This window comes from Pavona decussata, unplaced genomic scaffold, assembly GCF_977016875.1.
Source record: "Pavona decussata unplaced genomic scaffold, jaPavDecu1.1 SCAFFOLD_67, whole genome shotgun sequence".
NCBI lineage: Eukaryota > Metazoa > Cnidaria > Anthozoa > Scleractinia > Agariciidae > Pavona > Pavona decussata.
The window spans coordinates 2,684,087-2,701,818 of NW_028145486.1; the positions used below are offsets into that span (position 1 = coordinate 2,684,087).

General features: G+C 38.7%; 2 protein-coding genes across 3 annotated transcripts in view; one reads left to right on the forward strand and one right to left on the reverse strand.

Annotated features, from left to right (window-relative positions):
- The window catches only part of LOC146478056 (uncharacterized), a 208,781-nt gene that overhangs the window by 152,625 nt on the left and 38,424 nt on the right, over positions 1 to 17,732 (reverse strand). The gene's annotated exons all lie outside the window — the stretch shown is intronic.
- Positions 1 to 17,732, forward strand: part of LOC146478066 (uncharacterized) — a 73,911-nt gene that overhangs the window by 26,022 nt on the left and 30,157 nt on the right. Inside the window, exons 3-6 of the mRNA XM_085112802.1 lie at positions 15,294 to 15,343; positions 15,514 to 15,612; positions 16,334 to 16,396; positions 16,576 to 16,698. Coding sequence (XP_084968928.1) covers positions 15,294 to 15,343; positions 15,514 to 15,612; positions 16,334 to 16,396; positions 16,576 to 16,698 — 335 coding nt within the window. The remainder of the gene's footprint in view (positions 1 to 15,293; positions 15,344 to 15,513; positions 15,613 to 16,333; positions 16,397 to 16,575; positions 16,699 to 17,732) is intronic.

Sequence of the window (17,732 nt, forward strand, 5' to 3'; positions counted from 1 at the left end):
GATAATCCTTATGTTTAAGGGTTATATAGATCCTTACGTTTGGGGGTTAGATTTCTTAATTTTTGGGGTTACAAATTGTTACTTTTGGGGGTTAAATTTCTTACACCTGGGGGCTACAAATTCTTACGTTTATGGGTTACAAATTTTTACGTTTGGCGGTTACAAATCCTTACATTTGGGGGTTAGATTTTTTACGTTTGGGGGTTAATAATCCTTATGTTTAAGGGTTATAAATTCTTTACGTTTGGGGGTTAGATTTCTTAATTTTGAGGGTTACAAATTAATATATTTGGGGGTTAGATTTCTTACACCTGGGGGTTACAAATTTGTACGTTTGGGGGTTACAAATCCTTACTTTTAGGGGTTAGATTTCTTACGTTTGGAGGTTACAAATCCTAACGTTTGGGGGTTATATTGCTAACGTTTCGGGTTTAGTATTCCTTATGTTTAAGGGTTACAAATCTTTTCGTTTAGGGGTTAGATTTCTTACGTTTGGGGATTAAATTTCTTACTATTAGGGGTTACAAATCCTTACGTTTCCTTGGTTATAAATCCTTACTTTAAGGGGGTTAGATTGATTACGTTTTGGGGGTACAAATCCTTACGTTTAGGGGTTAGATTTTTTACACCTAGGGGTTTTAAACTTTAACTTTTGGGGGTTACAAATCCTTACTTTTGTGGGTTAGATCTTTTACATTTGGGGGTTACAAATCCTTACGTTCGAGGGTTAGATTTCTTATTTTTAGAGGTTACATTTTATTATGTTTGCGGGTTACAAATCCTTACGTTTGTCGTTAGATTCCTTACGTTTGGGGGGTTACAAATCCCTACGTTCGCAGGTGAGATTTGTTACGTTTTGGGGGGTTACAAATCCTTACCTTTTGGGGTTAGATTTCTTACATTTGGGGGTTAATAATCCTTATGTATAAGGGTTATAAATTTTTACGTCTGGGGGTTGGATTTCTTAATTTTGGGGGTTACAAATTGTTACATTTAGGGGTTAGATTTCTTACACCTGGGGGTTACAAATTGGTACGTTTGGGGGTTACAAATTCTTACTTTTAGGGGTTAGATTTCTTACGTTTGGGGGTTAAAAATCCTTACGTTCGAGGGCTAGATTTCTTACGTTAGGGGGTTACAAACCCTAACGTTTGGGTGTTACAAATCCTTACGTTTCGGGGTTAGATTTCTTACGTTTAGGGGTTACAAATCTTAACGTTTGTGGGTTACTTTTTTTACGTTTGGGGGCTACGATCCCTAGGTTTGGTTGTTAGATTTTTTACCTTGATGGGTTACAAATCCTCACGTTTGGGGGTTAGATTTCTTACGTTTGGGGGTTACAAATCCTTACGTTTCCGGGTGAGATTTCTTACACCTGGGAGCTACAAATTCTTACGTTTGTGGGCTACAAATTTTTTCGTTTGGGGGTTAATAATCCTTATGTTTAAGGTGGCCGAACACAGTTTTCAAGTATACAGCTGTTAGTAAACATTATTTGAAAACTACGTACTTCTGAGAACCCAAAATTAGCATGGAGCAAAATTAACTAAGAAGGAATAAATTTTGATACTTCTTGTTGAGCAAGGTGCCGTTGCCATGGCAACACAGAAGGCTATTAACCGTCCACAAATAAAGGTTTTCCTTAATTTTTAGAAAATGCACTCGTTAGATTTTTTCTTTTTTTTGTATCCAGAAAAACTCACAAAATACTGACATAGTGACGCTGCTTTCATGTAATTTTAACAGAGAGATCTCCTGTAAATGTTGGTTTTGCACTTTAATGTTTTTTGAAGACACCCTCTGTTAGATTTTGTTTTTTGTTTGTAGGCGAGGTACGCTTTTAGAGAACTACTGTTTTGTCAAATTTCACGAAATTCTAACGAGCGGTTCCTTAGAAAACAGTTCATTTTCATTAAAACAACCAGTCGCAATTTTTTGCTCAAATGCGCATGCGTGGCTTTTAATTAGATTTTCTCAGCAAAGATGAAAAGCGTACAAAAAGGGCTTAGCTCTTCGTGAACTCACTTTTTTTGTTCAGCAATAAATGAAGAAGGATTCACAAACGAGAAACTGAGTTATTTTAAGAGCTAAACTTACCTTTGTGATCCATTTAGTATAAAATCGAGGGATCGATAGTATTTGCTTACCACAACCCTAGCGCGCGCTTAATAGAATCTGTAAACAGAATCTGTAAAGCGCGCGCAAACTGTGTTCGGCCACCTTAAAGGCCCAGTTTCACCCATTCGGCTTTGCGGCCGTTTGTTATTGTTTAAAAGCGCTTCTATTGTTTAGTCTTGCGATCTGATTGGTTTACCAGAATATTCCCGCTGGAATGAAAGTCCTGGCGCATTCAAAATAAATCAGACCACACAAATCGGACTGGTTGATTTCGTTTCAGTCGCTCCGATTTATTTTAATTTCTATACCTATAAGAAATATGTATTCTCCAAAGCGCTCGAGTTCTTTGTACTCCTTTGTGTAAAATTCTCGGCGAACGAAATTCGAGGTTTGGTTTGTTTTTCTGCATTCATTCCTTTGAGCGACGCGGCGAAACAGTCGAACCGTTAAAGCCGGCAGCCCTCAACATTAAATAATTTTGTCCGAAGATTTTTATTCTATTGTTGTATAAGTTAGACAGTAATCTTTAAGTGTCCTTTCGATTATTATAAAAGCTGACATGAAATGAAATTAACAGTGCTGGACTCGTTAGCTCAGTTAATATCGCTTTCAAAATTATAGCGGGCTGCGCCGATCCGGTCTATCTTACCATCGTGAAATTATTTCTACCTTTGATGATAAAGCAACGATGCTATGAATGAATCTGCAGCTTACTAAGCAAATGAGTATTTTAATTTATTTGCCTGTGCCGATAAGAAAAAACGAAGGAACGCCACCTAGAAAACCATACAGTTTATTACGTCTCTTCGCAACGCTGTTTACATGAATCGGGAGAATAACATCGAATGGAGCTAAAAAACTTACGTGTTAAGGTCAGACATCCGTTGAAATCAGGAACATCGCTACAACAGATGCATGCATGGAGACAACAAATCATCCCGCTTCTTTGTTTCAGAATAAAAGCGAGACAAGTACATTCCTTTGGAATAACAATTGTACAACCACATTGTCAACGGCGAGATGTTACTTAGAAGCGACCGACGATTTTCCAATTTTCCTTTCCACACGAAGACTGTTCTTGAAAATATCCACATAAATAAAGCGAGAGGATATTATACAAAGCTTAGTGACACGAAAAATAGTGATATTCCAGGAAATGAGCTCGATGAATGTGGATTACTTTCGCTATTTATCGCTCGCTGGTAATTTTCTGAATTTTCGACTGTGCGAAATTCAGCTCGGCGCGCAATGTCTCTTGGGTGAACATGGGCCTTTAAGGGTTATATAGATCCTTACGTTTGGGGGTTAGATTTCTTAATTTTTGGGGTTACAAATTGTTACTTTTGGGGGTTAAATTTCTTACACCTGGGGGTTACAAATCTTTACTTTTGGAGGTTAGATTTCTTACGACTTGGGGTTACAAATTCTTACGTTTGGGGGTAACAAAGCGTCTCTTTTGTGTGTTAAAAATTTTTACGTTTGTCGGTTAGAAATCTTTACGTTTGAGGGTTAGAATTTTTACGTTTGGGGGTTACAAATCTCAACGTTCCACGGTTAGATTTTTTAAGTTTGGGGGTTACAATTCCTTACGTTTGGCGGTTAGATTTCTTACGTTTGGGGGTTACAAATCCTTACGTTTTGGGGTTAGATTTCTTACACCTGGGGGCTACAAATTCTTACGTTTATGGGTTACAAATTTTTACGTTTGGCGGTTACAAATCCTTACGTTTGGGGGTTAATAATCCTTATGTTTAAGGGTTATAAATTCTTTACGTTTGGGGGTTAGATTTCTTAATTTTGAGGGTTACAAATTGTTACATTTGGGGGTTAGATTTCTTACACCTGGGGGTTACAAATTTGTACGTTTGGGGGTTACAAATCCTTACTTTTAGGGGTTAGATTTCTTCGTTTGGGGGTTATCAATCCTTACGTTTGGGAGTTAGATTTCTTACGTTTGGGTGTTACAAATCCTTACGTTCGGGTGTTAGATTTCATGCGTTTGGGGGTTTTAAATCCTTACGTTTGGTTGTTAGATTTTTTACGTTTGTGGGTTACAAATCCTTTCGTTTGGGGGTTAGATTTCTTCCGTCTGGGGGTTACAAATCCTTACGTTTGGGGGTTACAAATCCTTAAGTTCGGGGGTTAGATTTCTTACGTTTAAGGGGTTTAAAATTTTTACGTTCGGGGCGTAGATTTCTTACGTTTGTTGGTTAAAAATCCTTACGTTTGGGGGTTACAAATTCTTACGTTTATGGGTTAAATTTGTTACGTTTGGGGGTTACAAATCCTTACATTCGGGGGTTAGATTTCTTATGTTTGGGGTTATAAATCTTTACGTTTGGGGGTTTGATTTCTTACGTTTGGGGTTGCAAATCCTTACGTTCGTGTGTTAGATTTTTTCCTATTGGGGGTTACAAATCTTTACTTTTGGAGGTTAGATTTCTTACGTTTTTGGGTTACAAATCCTTACGTTTGGGGGTTTGATTTCTTACACATGGGGGTTACAAATTCTTACGTTTGGGGGATACAAATCCTTACGTTTGGGGGTTTAATTTCTTACACGTGGGGGTTACAAATTCTTACGTTTGGGGGTCAGATTTCTTACGTTTGGGGGCTACAAATCCTTACGGTCGGGGGTTATATCTCTAACGTTTGAGGGTTACAAATCTTTACGTTCGGGGGTTAGATTTCTTACGTTTGGGGGTTAAAAAGGTTTACGTTTGGGGGCTAGATATCTTACGTTTGTTGGTTACAAATCCTTACGTTTGGGGGTTACAAATTTTTACGTTTGGGGGTTACAAATTCTTACATTTAAGGGTTAGATTTCTTGCGTTTGGGGGTTACAAATCGTTGCCTTTGGGGGTTAGATTTCGTACACCTGGGGGTTACAAAGTCTAACGTTTGGGGGTTAGATTTCTTACGTTTGGCGGTTACTAATCCTTACTTTCGTCTTAAGTTTTGGGGTTACAAATTCGTACGTTTGGGAGTTAGATTTCTTACGTTTGTGGGTTAGAAATCCTTTTGTTTTGGGGTTAGATTTCTTACGTTTTGGGGTTACCAATCCTTACGTTAGTGCGTTAGATTTCTTACGTTGGGGGTTACAAATCTTTACGTTTAGGTGGGGAAGGGGGTTCAAACCCAGGGCTGATTGCATCTCGGGGACGCGTTCTAAAAGTTTTTGTGTGGGGGTGTGCCCCTAGTACTCTGAAACCTTTAGCCTAAAGCAGATCAATTTCAGCGGTATTTTGTAACCTTATACTAAACTATAGACCAAAAACTCCGTCACTATCCCAGTCCAGCCAAAACAGAATCTTCTACGTGTTCAACAACAACTAAAACACTTATTTTTAAAAATGTCAATTTCCCGGAAATTTAGTCTATACTAAATTCTTGAAGCAATTAATCAGTTTCCTGGAAAATGATATCCTATTCCAGACCAAAACTCTCCAATTTCTTTAGTGTATCCAAGACTAAAGTTCTTGAAAACCATACCCTTCAACGGCACATACCCATATATAGCTTATATATGGGATTACCCCCCTGCCGGGGGATGGGGGTTGCATGAAGCGTCTTAGATAAGTGGCAGTTCTCTGCAGTCGTTCCCTGACTTCAGAAGGATTTTCTGTGGCTTTCTATGAGTTCCCGATCCTCAGTAAACCGCCTTCAACCCATTCTCGACCCCAGAGCTCTTCCCTTTTGCGCATGACTGACGTTCTTGGTGCTGACGAAAAGGAAAGTGGGCTCTGGTTACGAGATTGCCTTCAACCAAGTGTTTTAATATATTGCTGGAGAAAATCCTTCAAAATAGATCACATTTTCAATGCGATTGTGCTTTCCCAAATATTTTATCAGGCCTTTCAGTTTATGCACCTGGTGTTTCTGATCTTACCATCGTGCAAATTTTTTTTTACGCGGAATGCCCGCAGGGCAGGCCGTGTCTAGGTTCGGGTAGGGTATCTTTTTTTACGCGGGACGCCGTGAGGGGCATACCGTGCATCATTTGATTTATTTATCAAAACCGGATTAAGTTTGGCGCTATATTGTTAACATGTTGTGGACTCAAGCGGAAATTTTACCATTTTGAAGCGGTGAATCGAAAGAATAACTTCTAAGAAGCACTTGACATTTAAAACGGTGGAAAGTGGTGAGTTCCTGGCGAAGGAATCGTACTTTATTTGACAGTCTTAGAAGCACGACGGCAGACTGAAAAAAAGGTCATTGAGAAGCTTACGTTCTTGTAATGGAATTTCCGCAATTTCCGGTAAGACTCTACGAAGCGTAACACAAGGGAAACAGCGTAACGCGATCTTCGAGACTCAAACTATTCCATTAGCAAGGACAGTTTAATCAATCAGCAAAGCATACAGTTGGAATAAATGAATTAGCCACAGCATCTCGCGTAAATGCCAGTATAGGCATCCTGTTTTTTTTTTCTTCGTAGTAGTCACAAATCGCCACATTAATTTATGCATTAAAATATGTCCTCCCCTAGTAGGGATGTATTGTTCTGATTGTCTTCGACAGAAGCAGCCCAATCAAAATCTATTATTTAAGCACATATCACGAGAGAGGGGACCCTCTCATCCCTTTCTGTGTGACGTCAAATGATCATTTGATTTATTCATTAAACCTACATTAAATTCTGCCCTCTCCCAGAAGGGATTTATTGTTCTGATTGTCTTGAACAAAAACGGCCCAATCAAAATCCATAATTGGCGCGTATATCACGAGCTGGGGACCCACTCATCTTTACCTGAGTGACGTCAAAGAAACATCATTTAGAAGGTTGTTTTCGTTCAATGGTGACCACATGTATGAATTTAAGACTCTGATCTGCCGTTTTCAGAAAGAAAACAAACGTTTTTCAAGCGGTAAATCGAAACAATAACTTCCAACTGGTACTCGACAGTTAAAACGGTGGAAATTGGGAGAGTTCACCGCGAAGAAACTACGCTTTTAAAAACAGATCGAATAATTCAACGAGGAGGAAACCAGACCAGTTCAAGCGGGGGTTATGACGTTATCGTAGAGTTATTTCCGGTATGATTCCCAGTAACACAACGATAAACAGTATCACGCAGTCTCTCTGAATAAAACCATTCAATTATTTAAATTGCGAAGGGAGGATAGTTTTTAAAAATCTGCGAAGCATAGAATGGGGAATAAATGGGGCAACATTAAGCATTCCGTGTATATGCCGATTAAGGGCATCTTGTTTAATGACCTAAGAAAGGCTACACATTAGTTACTTTTAATGTTTTCAGCTTTTAGAAAAAAGTGGCCGCCGTCTTTTTCGACAAATTTAAACGTAGATACCACCCACTACATAGCTTACTTCCAAGGTATAAAGAAACATCTGCGTGTCTTAGAAATAAATCCAGCATAAGACCAAATATCGACACAGAACGTTTTCTTCTGTACTCATATTCTTTCCTTTTTTCACATATGATTGTAACATCTGATATGTAATTTTATCACATGAATAATGGTTTATTTATTTATTTATTTATTTATTTCAACGCATTGAATAGCTGCAGCAAATTTGCACTTCTCTTGAGACGCTTCATGCTATACGATCCTGAAAATCTAGACGTGACTGATACCTTAATTCTAATCAATCAACACAGCTATCATTTACAATTTTTGTGATCTGCTGCATGAGACACCTACACCAAACGATGAAACTCCGTCTTATAGAGTTTTTCCGCCGCTTGTTTTATCCAGCAGTGATTATTTTTCTTTTGTCTTGCATAGCTTTCTTAGTTTTGAATCATTTGGAAATGAAACAAAAATTAGCTGCGATGGATGAAAGGGTGAACGCCATTGAACTGACCGTTGTGAAGTTCTTTGCCACCATTTCTCCTCACAACCAGGCCGGAGACAAGAATAGGCTGGACACTGGAACGAGTTTGCCTGTTCGACGGTCAAAGAGAGCCGCGACTGTAAGCCTCCAGAACCTGGATAAACGAGTGAAAGTTTTAGAAACAAGGTAACTTTGCTTTCAGGCATAAATGTTACCCCTCACTTGAGGGCACTAAAGTTCAAACATAAAAATTCCAGTTTTCGTGGCGTCAGAGGAAAGCATTTGCCAAACAGCCTTGGTTGAATCGCCCTCAAACTAAACTGTTTCTTTCACAGAATCAACAATATTAGCACTGGATGATTTTTAATGTACGGAAAGGGCCGCAAGAAAACTTAACAGCGGAGACAGAACGTCATGAGATGATGCGCTGGCAAAGCTTAGACAGCTTAGCGTGACTGTTTTTGTTTTGTGCGTTTTGTTCAAATAGCTTGGATGTCTTTCCTGTTCATCAATCCTCAATTTAATTGTATATATTGTCACATCCTTGAAACCGTCCTGGCTTCGCTGATTTGTTGAACGACACCCATGCAGGGAGTAAGTTGGCGGAGGACATGAGTAAGAACAGGATGACACAACTAATTCTTTTCCTTTTCACCCACTAGACATTTTGTAAGGCTTTCAGTATGTTCGTAATTTTTTTTGGTCTGTCTGTTACACTCTTTTTTATTAGAACGTCTAATTTTGGTCTCAAGTTACTTGTTGTAGTATTTCAATAAATCAATGCGGACGTGACCAAGACAATATGGGCCGTAATGTGGGGTGTATAAAGACTGAAGTTTTACATGTGACATTTTATCCGTTTTTTTACTGTTTACTTTTTGTAAAACAATTGGTCAAAACAAAACTTTTCTTAACTGACTCTCAGCCTAGGTGATATTCTTAGTATGTTCTTAAATTTTAGTTAAGCTCAGGCTCAAGGTTCTTATAAAAAGGTTCTTATAAAAAAGAGTGTATGGCGGCTTGGTGGATAGTAAAAAAGCTGCAGCTAATCTAGTGTCCAAAGGTATTTAAACAGCTTCTTGGACAATGGCTCACATTTCTTGAAGTCGAATTTCCTTCCCTTCTACTTACCTACACACTCAGTTTCAAAGGAAATGAAAAAGCAATAGCTAAAAAAGCAAGGTAGGAAAAACAACCATATATGTTCAAGCGTGTTCTGTCAATTCTCCTTGGAATCAGTTTCTTTTCACTGAGTTTTTTTTTTTTTTTTTTTTACATCTTTAGGGCTGTCAAGGATAACAAATCCTCACCAAGGGACGATGTACGCAGCTCTAAAGAATCATGCCAAGGTTTGTTGGAAACCAATGTTATTCATATCATCGAAAAAGGAACGCATCCCCATAACGAAAGATATATTTTATGTGCAAAGGTAATTAAGTGTTCTTGTAGTCGAGCAAACTACTAGTAATGACTGATATCCCATGGTCGCTTAGCCAATAAACTCTGGAATTGCGTTATTCTTACCAATGATCCAGTTTTCAATAGTGTAGTAAACATATAAATTAAGATTAAGAAAACGCTGTCCCTTGAAAAGTGTGAATCGTAAACGGTGCAACGTGATGGAATTATGGGGCGATCTCATAAGTAGCATAGATTTCGTGTTTTATGTAAATTTAAAGCCCTAAAAACCGCACGTGCTTGTATGTTCAAAGAAAAAGAACACCGAATAAGCTCACAGGTCAAAATTAAAGGCTTCCGGAAAGCCGAGTGTCAATCGAGTGTATATATTTCGATCACGTCAATTGATGACTGATAATCCTGCACGTGTGTTTCTATATGATCGCTCAGTTTTGGTAAGCAGCCATCATTTAATGATGAAATAGAAAACAGGCGTTATCAACCAAACAGCAATTACTTCATTGTATGCAGGACGTAATGGAAGGGATGGCAGGGATGGTCCTTCAGGGCCCGTGGGTCCCGCAGGTCCCCCGGGACCGCCTGGGAGACCAGGAACAGCAGGAATAACGGGAGCTACAGGAATACCAGGAGCTACAGGAATGCTAGGAACAACAGGAACACCGGGTTAGTGGCAAATGTCATACAGTAACTTTTATCTGAACCCAACTAGAAGATGTGGACGAAATTGCAATCTTCTGCCTTAACCACTAAGATTCTTTCGAGTAATGTTAAATTTTATATATCAGGTCGTGTCCCACCCAAACAAAGATAAGAGGAGCAAGAAGCTCTTTCTTTGAATATTTTGGCAAATAAATACCTGATTGCTTGACGTAACCTAAACCTCGGGTCTTTTAACGCCCACTTGCCATGAACTTGCGTTTCGATGTTTGATTCTTGTTCACTGTCACGTCAGGGCTATTTGTTGTTCACGTTGTACATCCTCGACCAAACTGATAAATAAGTTCCATTTTCTTCTCAGTCTTAATTACTCTATATTTGCGTCCCAAATACTAAGAGAAACAAGCATATTAAGTTGAAAGAAATTTAACCCTGTCTCAGATTAAACCCTTTGAAACAGTAAGACACCGGACCACTCCCAAAGAGTAACTCGCTCCAAACATTATGGTATAACGTCAAACTCAAATAACACAATCCCAAAAGTAGTTTTCCCTCTAGATTTCAAATACAGGAGATAAAATAAGAACAATACCAACAGTATCTACAGGAACCACAACATTTAAATAATGCTTAATTCAGGTAATCCCGGCCAAAATGGGAAGACAGGTGCTAGAGGACTTCCGGGACCGAAAGGATAAAAGGGACGAGAAGGACAGGGGCTGTCTGGAGTGAAGTACATCCGCTGGGGGCGCACAAACTGCAGTGGAGATGCTCACGTTTTGTACTCTGGTAAGCAATTCAAGTCACGGAGAAGGAACCTTGAATTCTCCCGCCGTCATCCAAATTATCCTGGGAAAATGTGCTAAGAAGTTATGACCGTAAGGGCGGGCTCCTGCGCAAGAGGCTTACAAACAAATTTCAGAACATTCTTAACAATGTACTTAACGCTCGCATATTAGATGTCTAGTCGGTGTTTGGAATCAATGCCATTACCAGAGAGTAAGCTGACATTTTAGCGAAATGGATCACTGTTGCAAATTTCAGCGTTGAATAGGGGGACGCGTACGCTTTTTTAGAACTACAATGTAGCCTTGGACGCGAAAGTTTTTCTTAGTTTCCTTTCAGTCCGGTGTTTTCAAAATATTAAATAGTGTTATTGTTCGAAGGGAGAACTACATAATAAGAATATTTAAGCTACAGAGATTACTTTAAAGTGCAGGGATAAATAGTTTAATGTCTCTAATAGTATGTTCTACTGATGTTCTACTCACGGTTCATAGCAGGCGGTTATTACAATCACAAAGGAGGCGGAGGGGAACACATCTGCCTGCCAAATCAACCCAAATATGGAAAATACACAGAAAGTTTTGACAGCAAAGGACGGATCTATGGTACAGAGTATGAAGTGAGTTCCTTCAATCCTTTCAACAGAAATGTCCACAACCATGATGCACCATGTGGCGTGTGCTATGTAAGGTCACGTGGTACCCAGCTGATGATCCCTGCAAGGAATGACTGTTCTCATGGATGGACCGAAGAGTATCATGGGTACTTGATGACTGAACATCACGGACATACAATATCACGTAATTATATTTGTGTTGATTAGGAGCCAGAATAAGTTCCAGGAAGTCACAACAATCACGACGGTGCATTGCTGTACCCCGTGCAGCCAGACTGTAATAATTTCTTAGTCTGTCCGCCTTATTACAACGGTCGAGAGTTAACATGCGCAGTGTGTACTAAATGAAATAACATCGATTCTCGTTCTTGCGAAGGTTGACAGAATACCAGTATTCTGTTGTTCTCTTGTTTAGTTTTACTGCGTGAAATAATTATTTTCAAAATAATTGATTAAGTTACGGAAAAACGGATTCAGAATAACTAATAAAGTAAAAATGGTAAAAGCAAGTTGAGTTTTATTAGTTACGCTTGCTGTTCAGAAGGAAATGAAGCCTGTAAACTAGACAGCAGGCCATAGACTGAAAGAACAGGAATGGAGTAAGTGGCCGTTTACCGGAATAAGAAAACAAAAGAATAATATTGAAAGCTTCTTATCGCCGTAACGCGTAAATATTCGAAACGGAGAAGTATGTACAGCTACGGGGATCCTGGAGCATTCAATCCCGCTGTCATAACGAACAAAGAAGCACATATGATTTACGGACACTGGGTCTCCACATGCCCTTGGTTTTCACAAATAAACAAGCGAAAATTTTTGCCTCATCAGCCTGTTGTGTTGGTCAAATGTAAGGGCAAGACTGTAGCTTTGACTCATAACCTGCAAAAGAACAGTTGATAATATTAAAATTTTACATCAGTTTTTTTATGCATTTCTAGCCATTTCAGAAGACTTCAATTTAAACTTTTTCCGGGGAGCATGCCCTCGGACCCCCTAGTTGTCTTACCCTAACGGATACGGTTCCCCCCTCACTCCAAAACCCACTCCGCGGTCCCTTTGAGCCACGACAAGTGGCTCACATGTTTAGTGCTCTAAACATACAATGGATTAGGGAATAAAGAAATAACCTTATAATCTTTTTTTGGTCTTATTAATAATAGCAAGGCCTCGGGTATCAAGGTCCACAGTTACGCGTTGAGGTCTGACACGTTCTAGTGCATTCTTTTGTGAGCAAAATAAGTACATCACGCGATCGCCAAATTTTTGTGAGAGTCAATATTTCATTAAGTCATGGACTCAGCAACGAAGGCAAAAGCTCCTTTGTGGGAGATTCTCCGCTGCTTGTTTTATTCAGCGGTAATTGTTTTCCTTTTGTCTTGCATGATTTTCCAGGCTATCTTGTTTATGGATCATTTAGAAATGAAACAGAGATTGGCTGAGATCGAACGAGTGACACCAGAGAAGTTATTTACCACAAGTCAACCACAGGCAGCCAGAAGTGATAAGCTTGATGCTGACGATTTGCACGTACGCTTGAGGAGAGGAGTTACCGTTAGCCTTCAAGGCCTCGAGAAACGACTGAAAGTTTTGGAAACCAGGTAACACTCGTTTTAAAATTAAATCTTTTTTCTGAATTAACTGAGTGTTTTACCGTTTATAGAGTACAGCATCATAACCTTGGCATGTTATATCATGAAATGGTTAATTCTTTTTGAGCAATTTTGTAATGTTGCACTTTGCCTGAATAAATCAGTTTCATTTCGACTTTAGCGGTGCAGGATATATTAGTAGAAAGGGTGCTAATGAAGGATCTAGATGAGCATGTTCCGCACTTCGAGCACCTCTTCGCCGGGATAAGTATACACTGCGCATCAACGCTACTTACATTACTTACTGCCTCACTGAGAAATGAACATAGCGACCTATTGTAGTTTTTAATATCACGTTGGCCCAGTAATGAAGGAATACTGTCGTAGGGTGTGTATGAGAGTAAACTACACCAGGAAGAATGTTTTGACTCACAACCGTGGAAAGTTGTCTCTGAATGACGTCACTGAACACTTCAAGATTTATGTTTAAGGAAACACGTTTTTGATCGGAGATCCTGGGTGAAGTATTCAACTGTGCTTTTTTTTGGATGGTCCATACCTTTTTATTTCGTGTATGACCTGTGTACAGTTGATATCAAGGGAAACTAAATCAGTAACGAGCATGATGTCATTTATGACGTCATCTGTGTAGGGAAGCACATCTCTAAACACATGCATCATACGTATGTCAGAGTCAGTAATGAACTGTTTCAGTCAGCTGACCTTTGTAATTGTGATTCCCCCTTTTTTTTTTCAGTTGCCTTTGAAAATGGTGGTCCTGAAATTGAATTTTGCGCCAAACGTTAAAGCATTTTTCCCAAAAATTTTACTGGTTTCTGTGCAGTAGAACAGTATTTTTTAACGAAAACTGGATCTTTATTGCAAAGTTTCTGCTATCTATGGCCATTGATCAGGAAAGTGACCGGCAAATATAGGTGACATTTTCATTTGAAGTACCGTATTTGTGGCCACACCGACACTGGTGATCTCATTATTTAACAACTTTATTACAGTTAATTTTCTTGACACCAGCTCAGAGATACAGTCTACACACTCGTCGTTCAATTGTGAAATAATAATAATAATGATGATAATAATAATAATAATAATAATAATAATAATAATAATAATAATAATAATAATAAAAGTAGAAAAAGAGCTATTAAAACCTATTTACAATTGTTTTCGATTAAGAAAAGAGACTATTCTCAAGCATATTTTTTTTTGGAAGAAAAAGGAAAAAAAAAAAGATCTCATCAAGTTAAAATATCATTCTTATCATACGATCTATCATCGCTAAAAATATATTCGGAAGGCGTTTTAGCATTTTAGCATTCTGAAAAAGTGTAGAAATAAGTTCGATTGTTTGGTTAACGAAATGCTTTTCATCAGAGACCTAAAACCCACTCTGAACGTGGAAAACGACTCTATTCGCGCAAAAGTATTTACTTAGCCTTAAACACTAAATGCTAATTTATTGTTACACCTTGCCGCAGACTCTGTAATTTTTTATTTCTCCTTGACAATGGCGTCATGAAGACACCGAAACGTCGGTTTTTATCGTTAATTTTTGCATGTCTCTAGAAGTTAAATTATGGTCCTTAATGACGAAAAAACAAGTCTTAAGTAAAACAAGTAATAATAATAATAATAATAATAATAATAATAATAATAATAATAATAATAATAATAATAATAATAATAATAATAATAATAATAATAATAAGTTTCGTTTATTTTCTGCATTTGCGTTTACTGCTTTTGTTTAATCGGTTTTTAAATTTGCTTCGACTGAGACGTTGGTTCTCGCTACCAACGTACCATATGAACACAGGACAGGAGCTATATTTTACAGTGAAAATAAGTCAAAATGTGAGCTTGATGCAAGGAAAGCCACAAGTGTAAGGATAAAATTAATTGGAAGTAATTCATGCTTAGTGCGCTCGGAAAGTTTAGAAAGCATTAGAGAAGCGTAAGAGTTGCTGGAAGCGGTAAATGATCGAAGGAAACAAACTAGCTTCTGTTAAAGTAGATTATCATTAGCAACTCTAGAATCTGGCCAAAAACAAGCAGGCTTGAATGTGTTTCCGACGCATAACCTTGAGATACAGACGCAGTCCTTTCGAAATGAGCTATGAAGCAAACTGGGATCGAGTTAAATAGCCAACAGTAGAGAGTTAATATACAAAATGAACAAACATTTCAGTTACGTGTGGATGACTGTTAAGTCTAGCAGTATCCGAAAATAAAACGAATAAAAATAAGTCATTTATTTATGTCGAGATTTCTTGTTACTTTTTTTCAGGGCCCTAAAAGAGAACAGATCTTTTCCAAGAGACGGTTATTCCCAAAGAGGTTAGTGTGATTGTGATTTCATCATCAATCATCATCATCATTATCATCATCTTCTTCTCCTTCTCCTCCTCCTTCTCTTACTCCTCCTCTTCTTCCTTCTCCTCCTCTCTCTTTCGTTGCAGATTGATTGAACGGTTTTAACAAATGGTCACACTTTCTTTCGTTTTCAGGTCGGGACGGAAGAGATGGCAGGGATGGCCTCGCAGGACCCGTGGGTCCACCGGGACCACCAGGGACACCAGGACAGCCAGGAATAGTGGGAACACCGGGTAGACAAAAACTAAAAACAAAAAAACAAAAAATCACTCGCAATGAGAACAAATTTAGCTAACAGAGTGGTCTTCGTTGAAGGTTGATTTTAAATTAGGATTCCTTTCTTTTGGAATCTTGCTGGAGCTTTCTTACGCTAATATTGCCCTAAAAATAACACGAAAAATTATTGCGATACGAGGTTGTCTTCAGTTATTTTACCTTCAAATTGTAATTTTGTACTTGATAACGATGCTAGTAGCACCTATTGTAAACATTTTTATAAAGGATGTTATTTTTTTTACTGAGGCGTATCAATAAATTTTTAGTTCAAAGAAAGTTATTCTATTGATTGAGTGAATAATATAATTTAAATATCGATCGTCCAGTTCAAGATGGCTCACATTAAGACGTCATAGAATGGCTAGTAAATTAAATTCCTTTACTGAATATCACTGTGGTGAAACCCATTATAATGCTCAAACCATTTTTCTATACGGAGATCGAAAAAGATAAATAACGCTTGATTCTTGACTTCCCGAAGCCCCAAAATCAGACACCCTAACTAAAATCTTCAAACTCCAGTTACGGTTAATTTTTTCAAAGTGCAGCCTTCGATCGGGTTCTTTTTCTCGTGGCCACTGACCAAGGGTCAAGCACTAGAATCTCTTTACGGTGGCCAAATTACCTTGTCAACTCTGCTGATAAAACCATACATTTGTCTCTTTATTATGCCCACAGGTCGTGATGGACGTGAAGGTAGAAGAGGTCTTGCTGGACCACAAGGTCTTCCTGGACAAAAAGGTATTGCCACAGACAGTCTTCAGCGTAGGCTAAGGTCTAACATTGTGTTTCATGAAGTTTGCTTTCCTTTGAGTACTACGAATTTGCTCCAATGAACATTTTGACTTAAAGTATAAGGAATGTCAATTCCTTAAAATGGCATTAAAATACCACTTCTTTTGCTTTTGATGGGACACAAGGTAATCAAGGACCACCTGGGCCCAAAGGACAAAAGGGACAAGAAGGACAGGGGCTGTCTGGAGTGAAGTACGTCCGTTGGGGTCGCACAAACTGCAGTGGAGATGCTCAGGTTTTGTACTCTGGTAAGCAGTTCAAGTCAAGGAGAAGAAACCCTCCATTCTTTCGCCGTCATCCAAATTCCCCTAGGTGGGAAAATGTGCGAAGGAGTTATGACGTAAGGGCGGGCTCCTGCGCACGGAGCTTAAATCCCAAGAGCATATTACAAAAATTTCACAACATTCTTAACGACGTATTTAACGCTTGCACATTAGATGTCTAGTCGGTGTTTGGAATCAATGCGATGACCAGAGAGAGAGCTAAAATTGTAGTGAAATGGATAACTGTTGCAAATTTCAGTGTTGAATAGGGGGACGCGTCCGCTTTTTTACAACTACAATGTAGCCTTGGACGCTAACTTTTTTAGTTTCCTTTCAGTCCGGTGTTTTTGAAGTTTTAAATAGTGGTATTGATCGAAGGGAGAACTACATAATAAGAATATTTAAGCTACAGAGATTACTTTTAAGTGCAGGGATTAATAGTTTAATGTCTCAAATAGTATGTTCTACTGATGTTCTACCCAGGGCTCATAGCAGGAGCTTATTACACTCACAAAGGAGGCGGAGGGGAATACATTTGTCTGCCAAATCAACCCAAATATGGAAAATACACAAACACTTTTGAAAGCACTGGAGGCATATATGGGGCTGAATATGAAGTGAATGAGTTCAATCCTTTCAACAGAAATGTCCACGACCATGATGCACCATGTGTCGTGTGCTATGTAAGGTCACGTGGTACCCAGCTGATGATCCCTGCAAGGAATGACTGTTCTCATGGATGGACCGAAGAGTATCATGGGTACTTGATGACTGAACATTACGGACATACAATATCAACTAATTATATTTGTGTTGATCAGGAGCCAGAATCAGTTCCAGGAAGCCACAGCAATCACAACGGTGTGTTACTGTACCTCGTGCAGCCAGACTGTAGTCATTTCTCAGGCTGTCCACCTTATTACAACGGTCGAGAGTTAACATGCGCGGTTTGTACGAAGTGAAGGAAAAACTTCAACTTAAACTGCGTGGAACAATGTTACTTCTAGAAATCTTCTGTC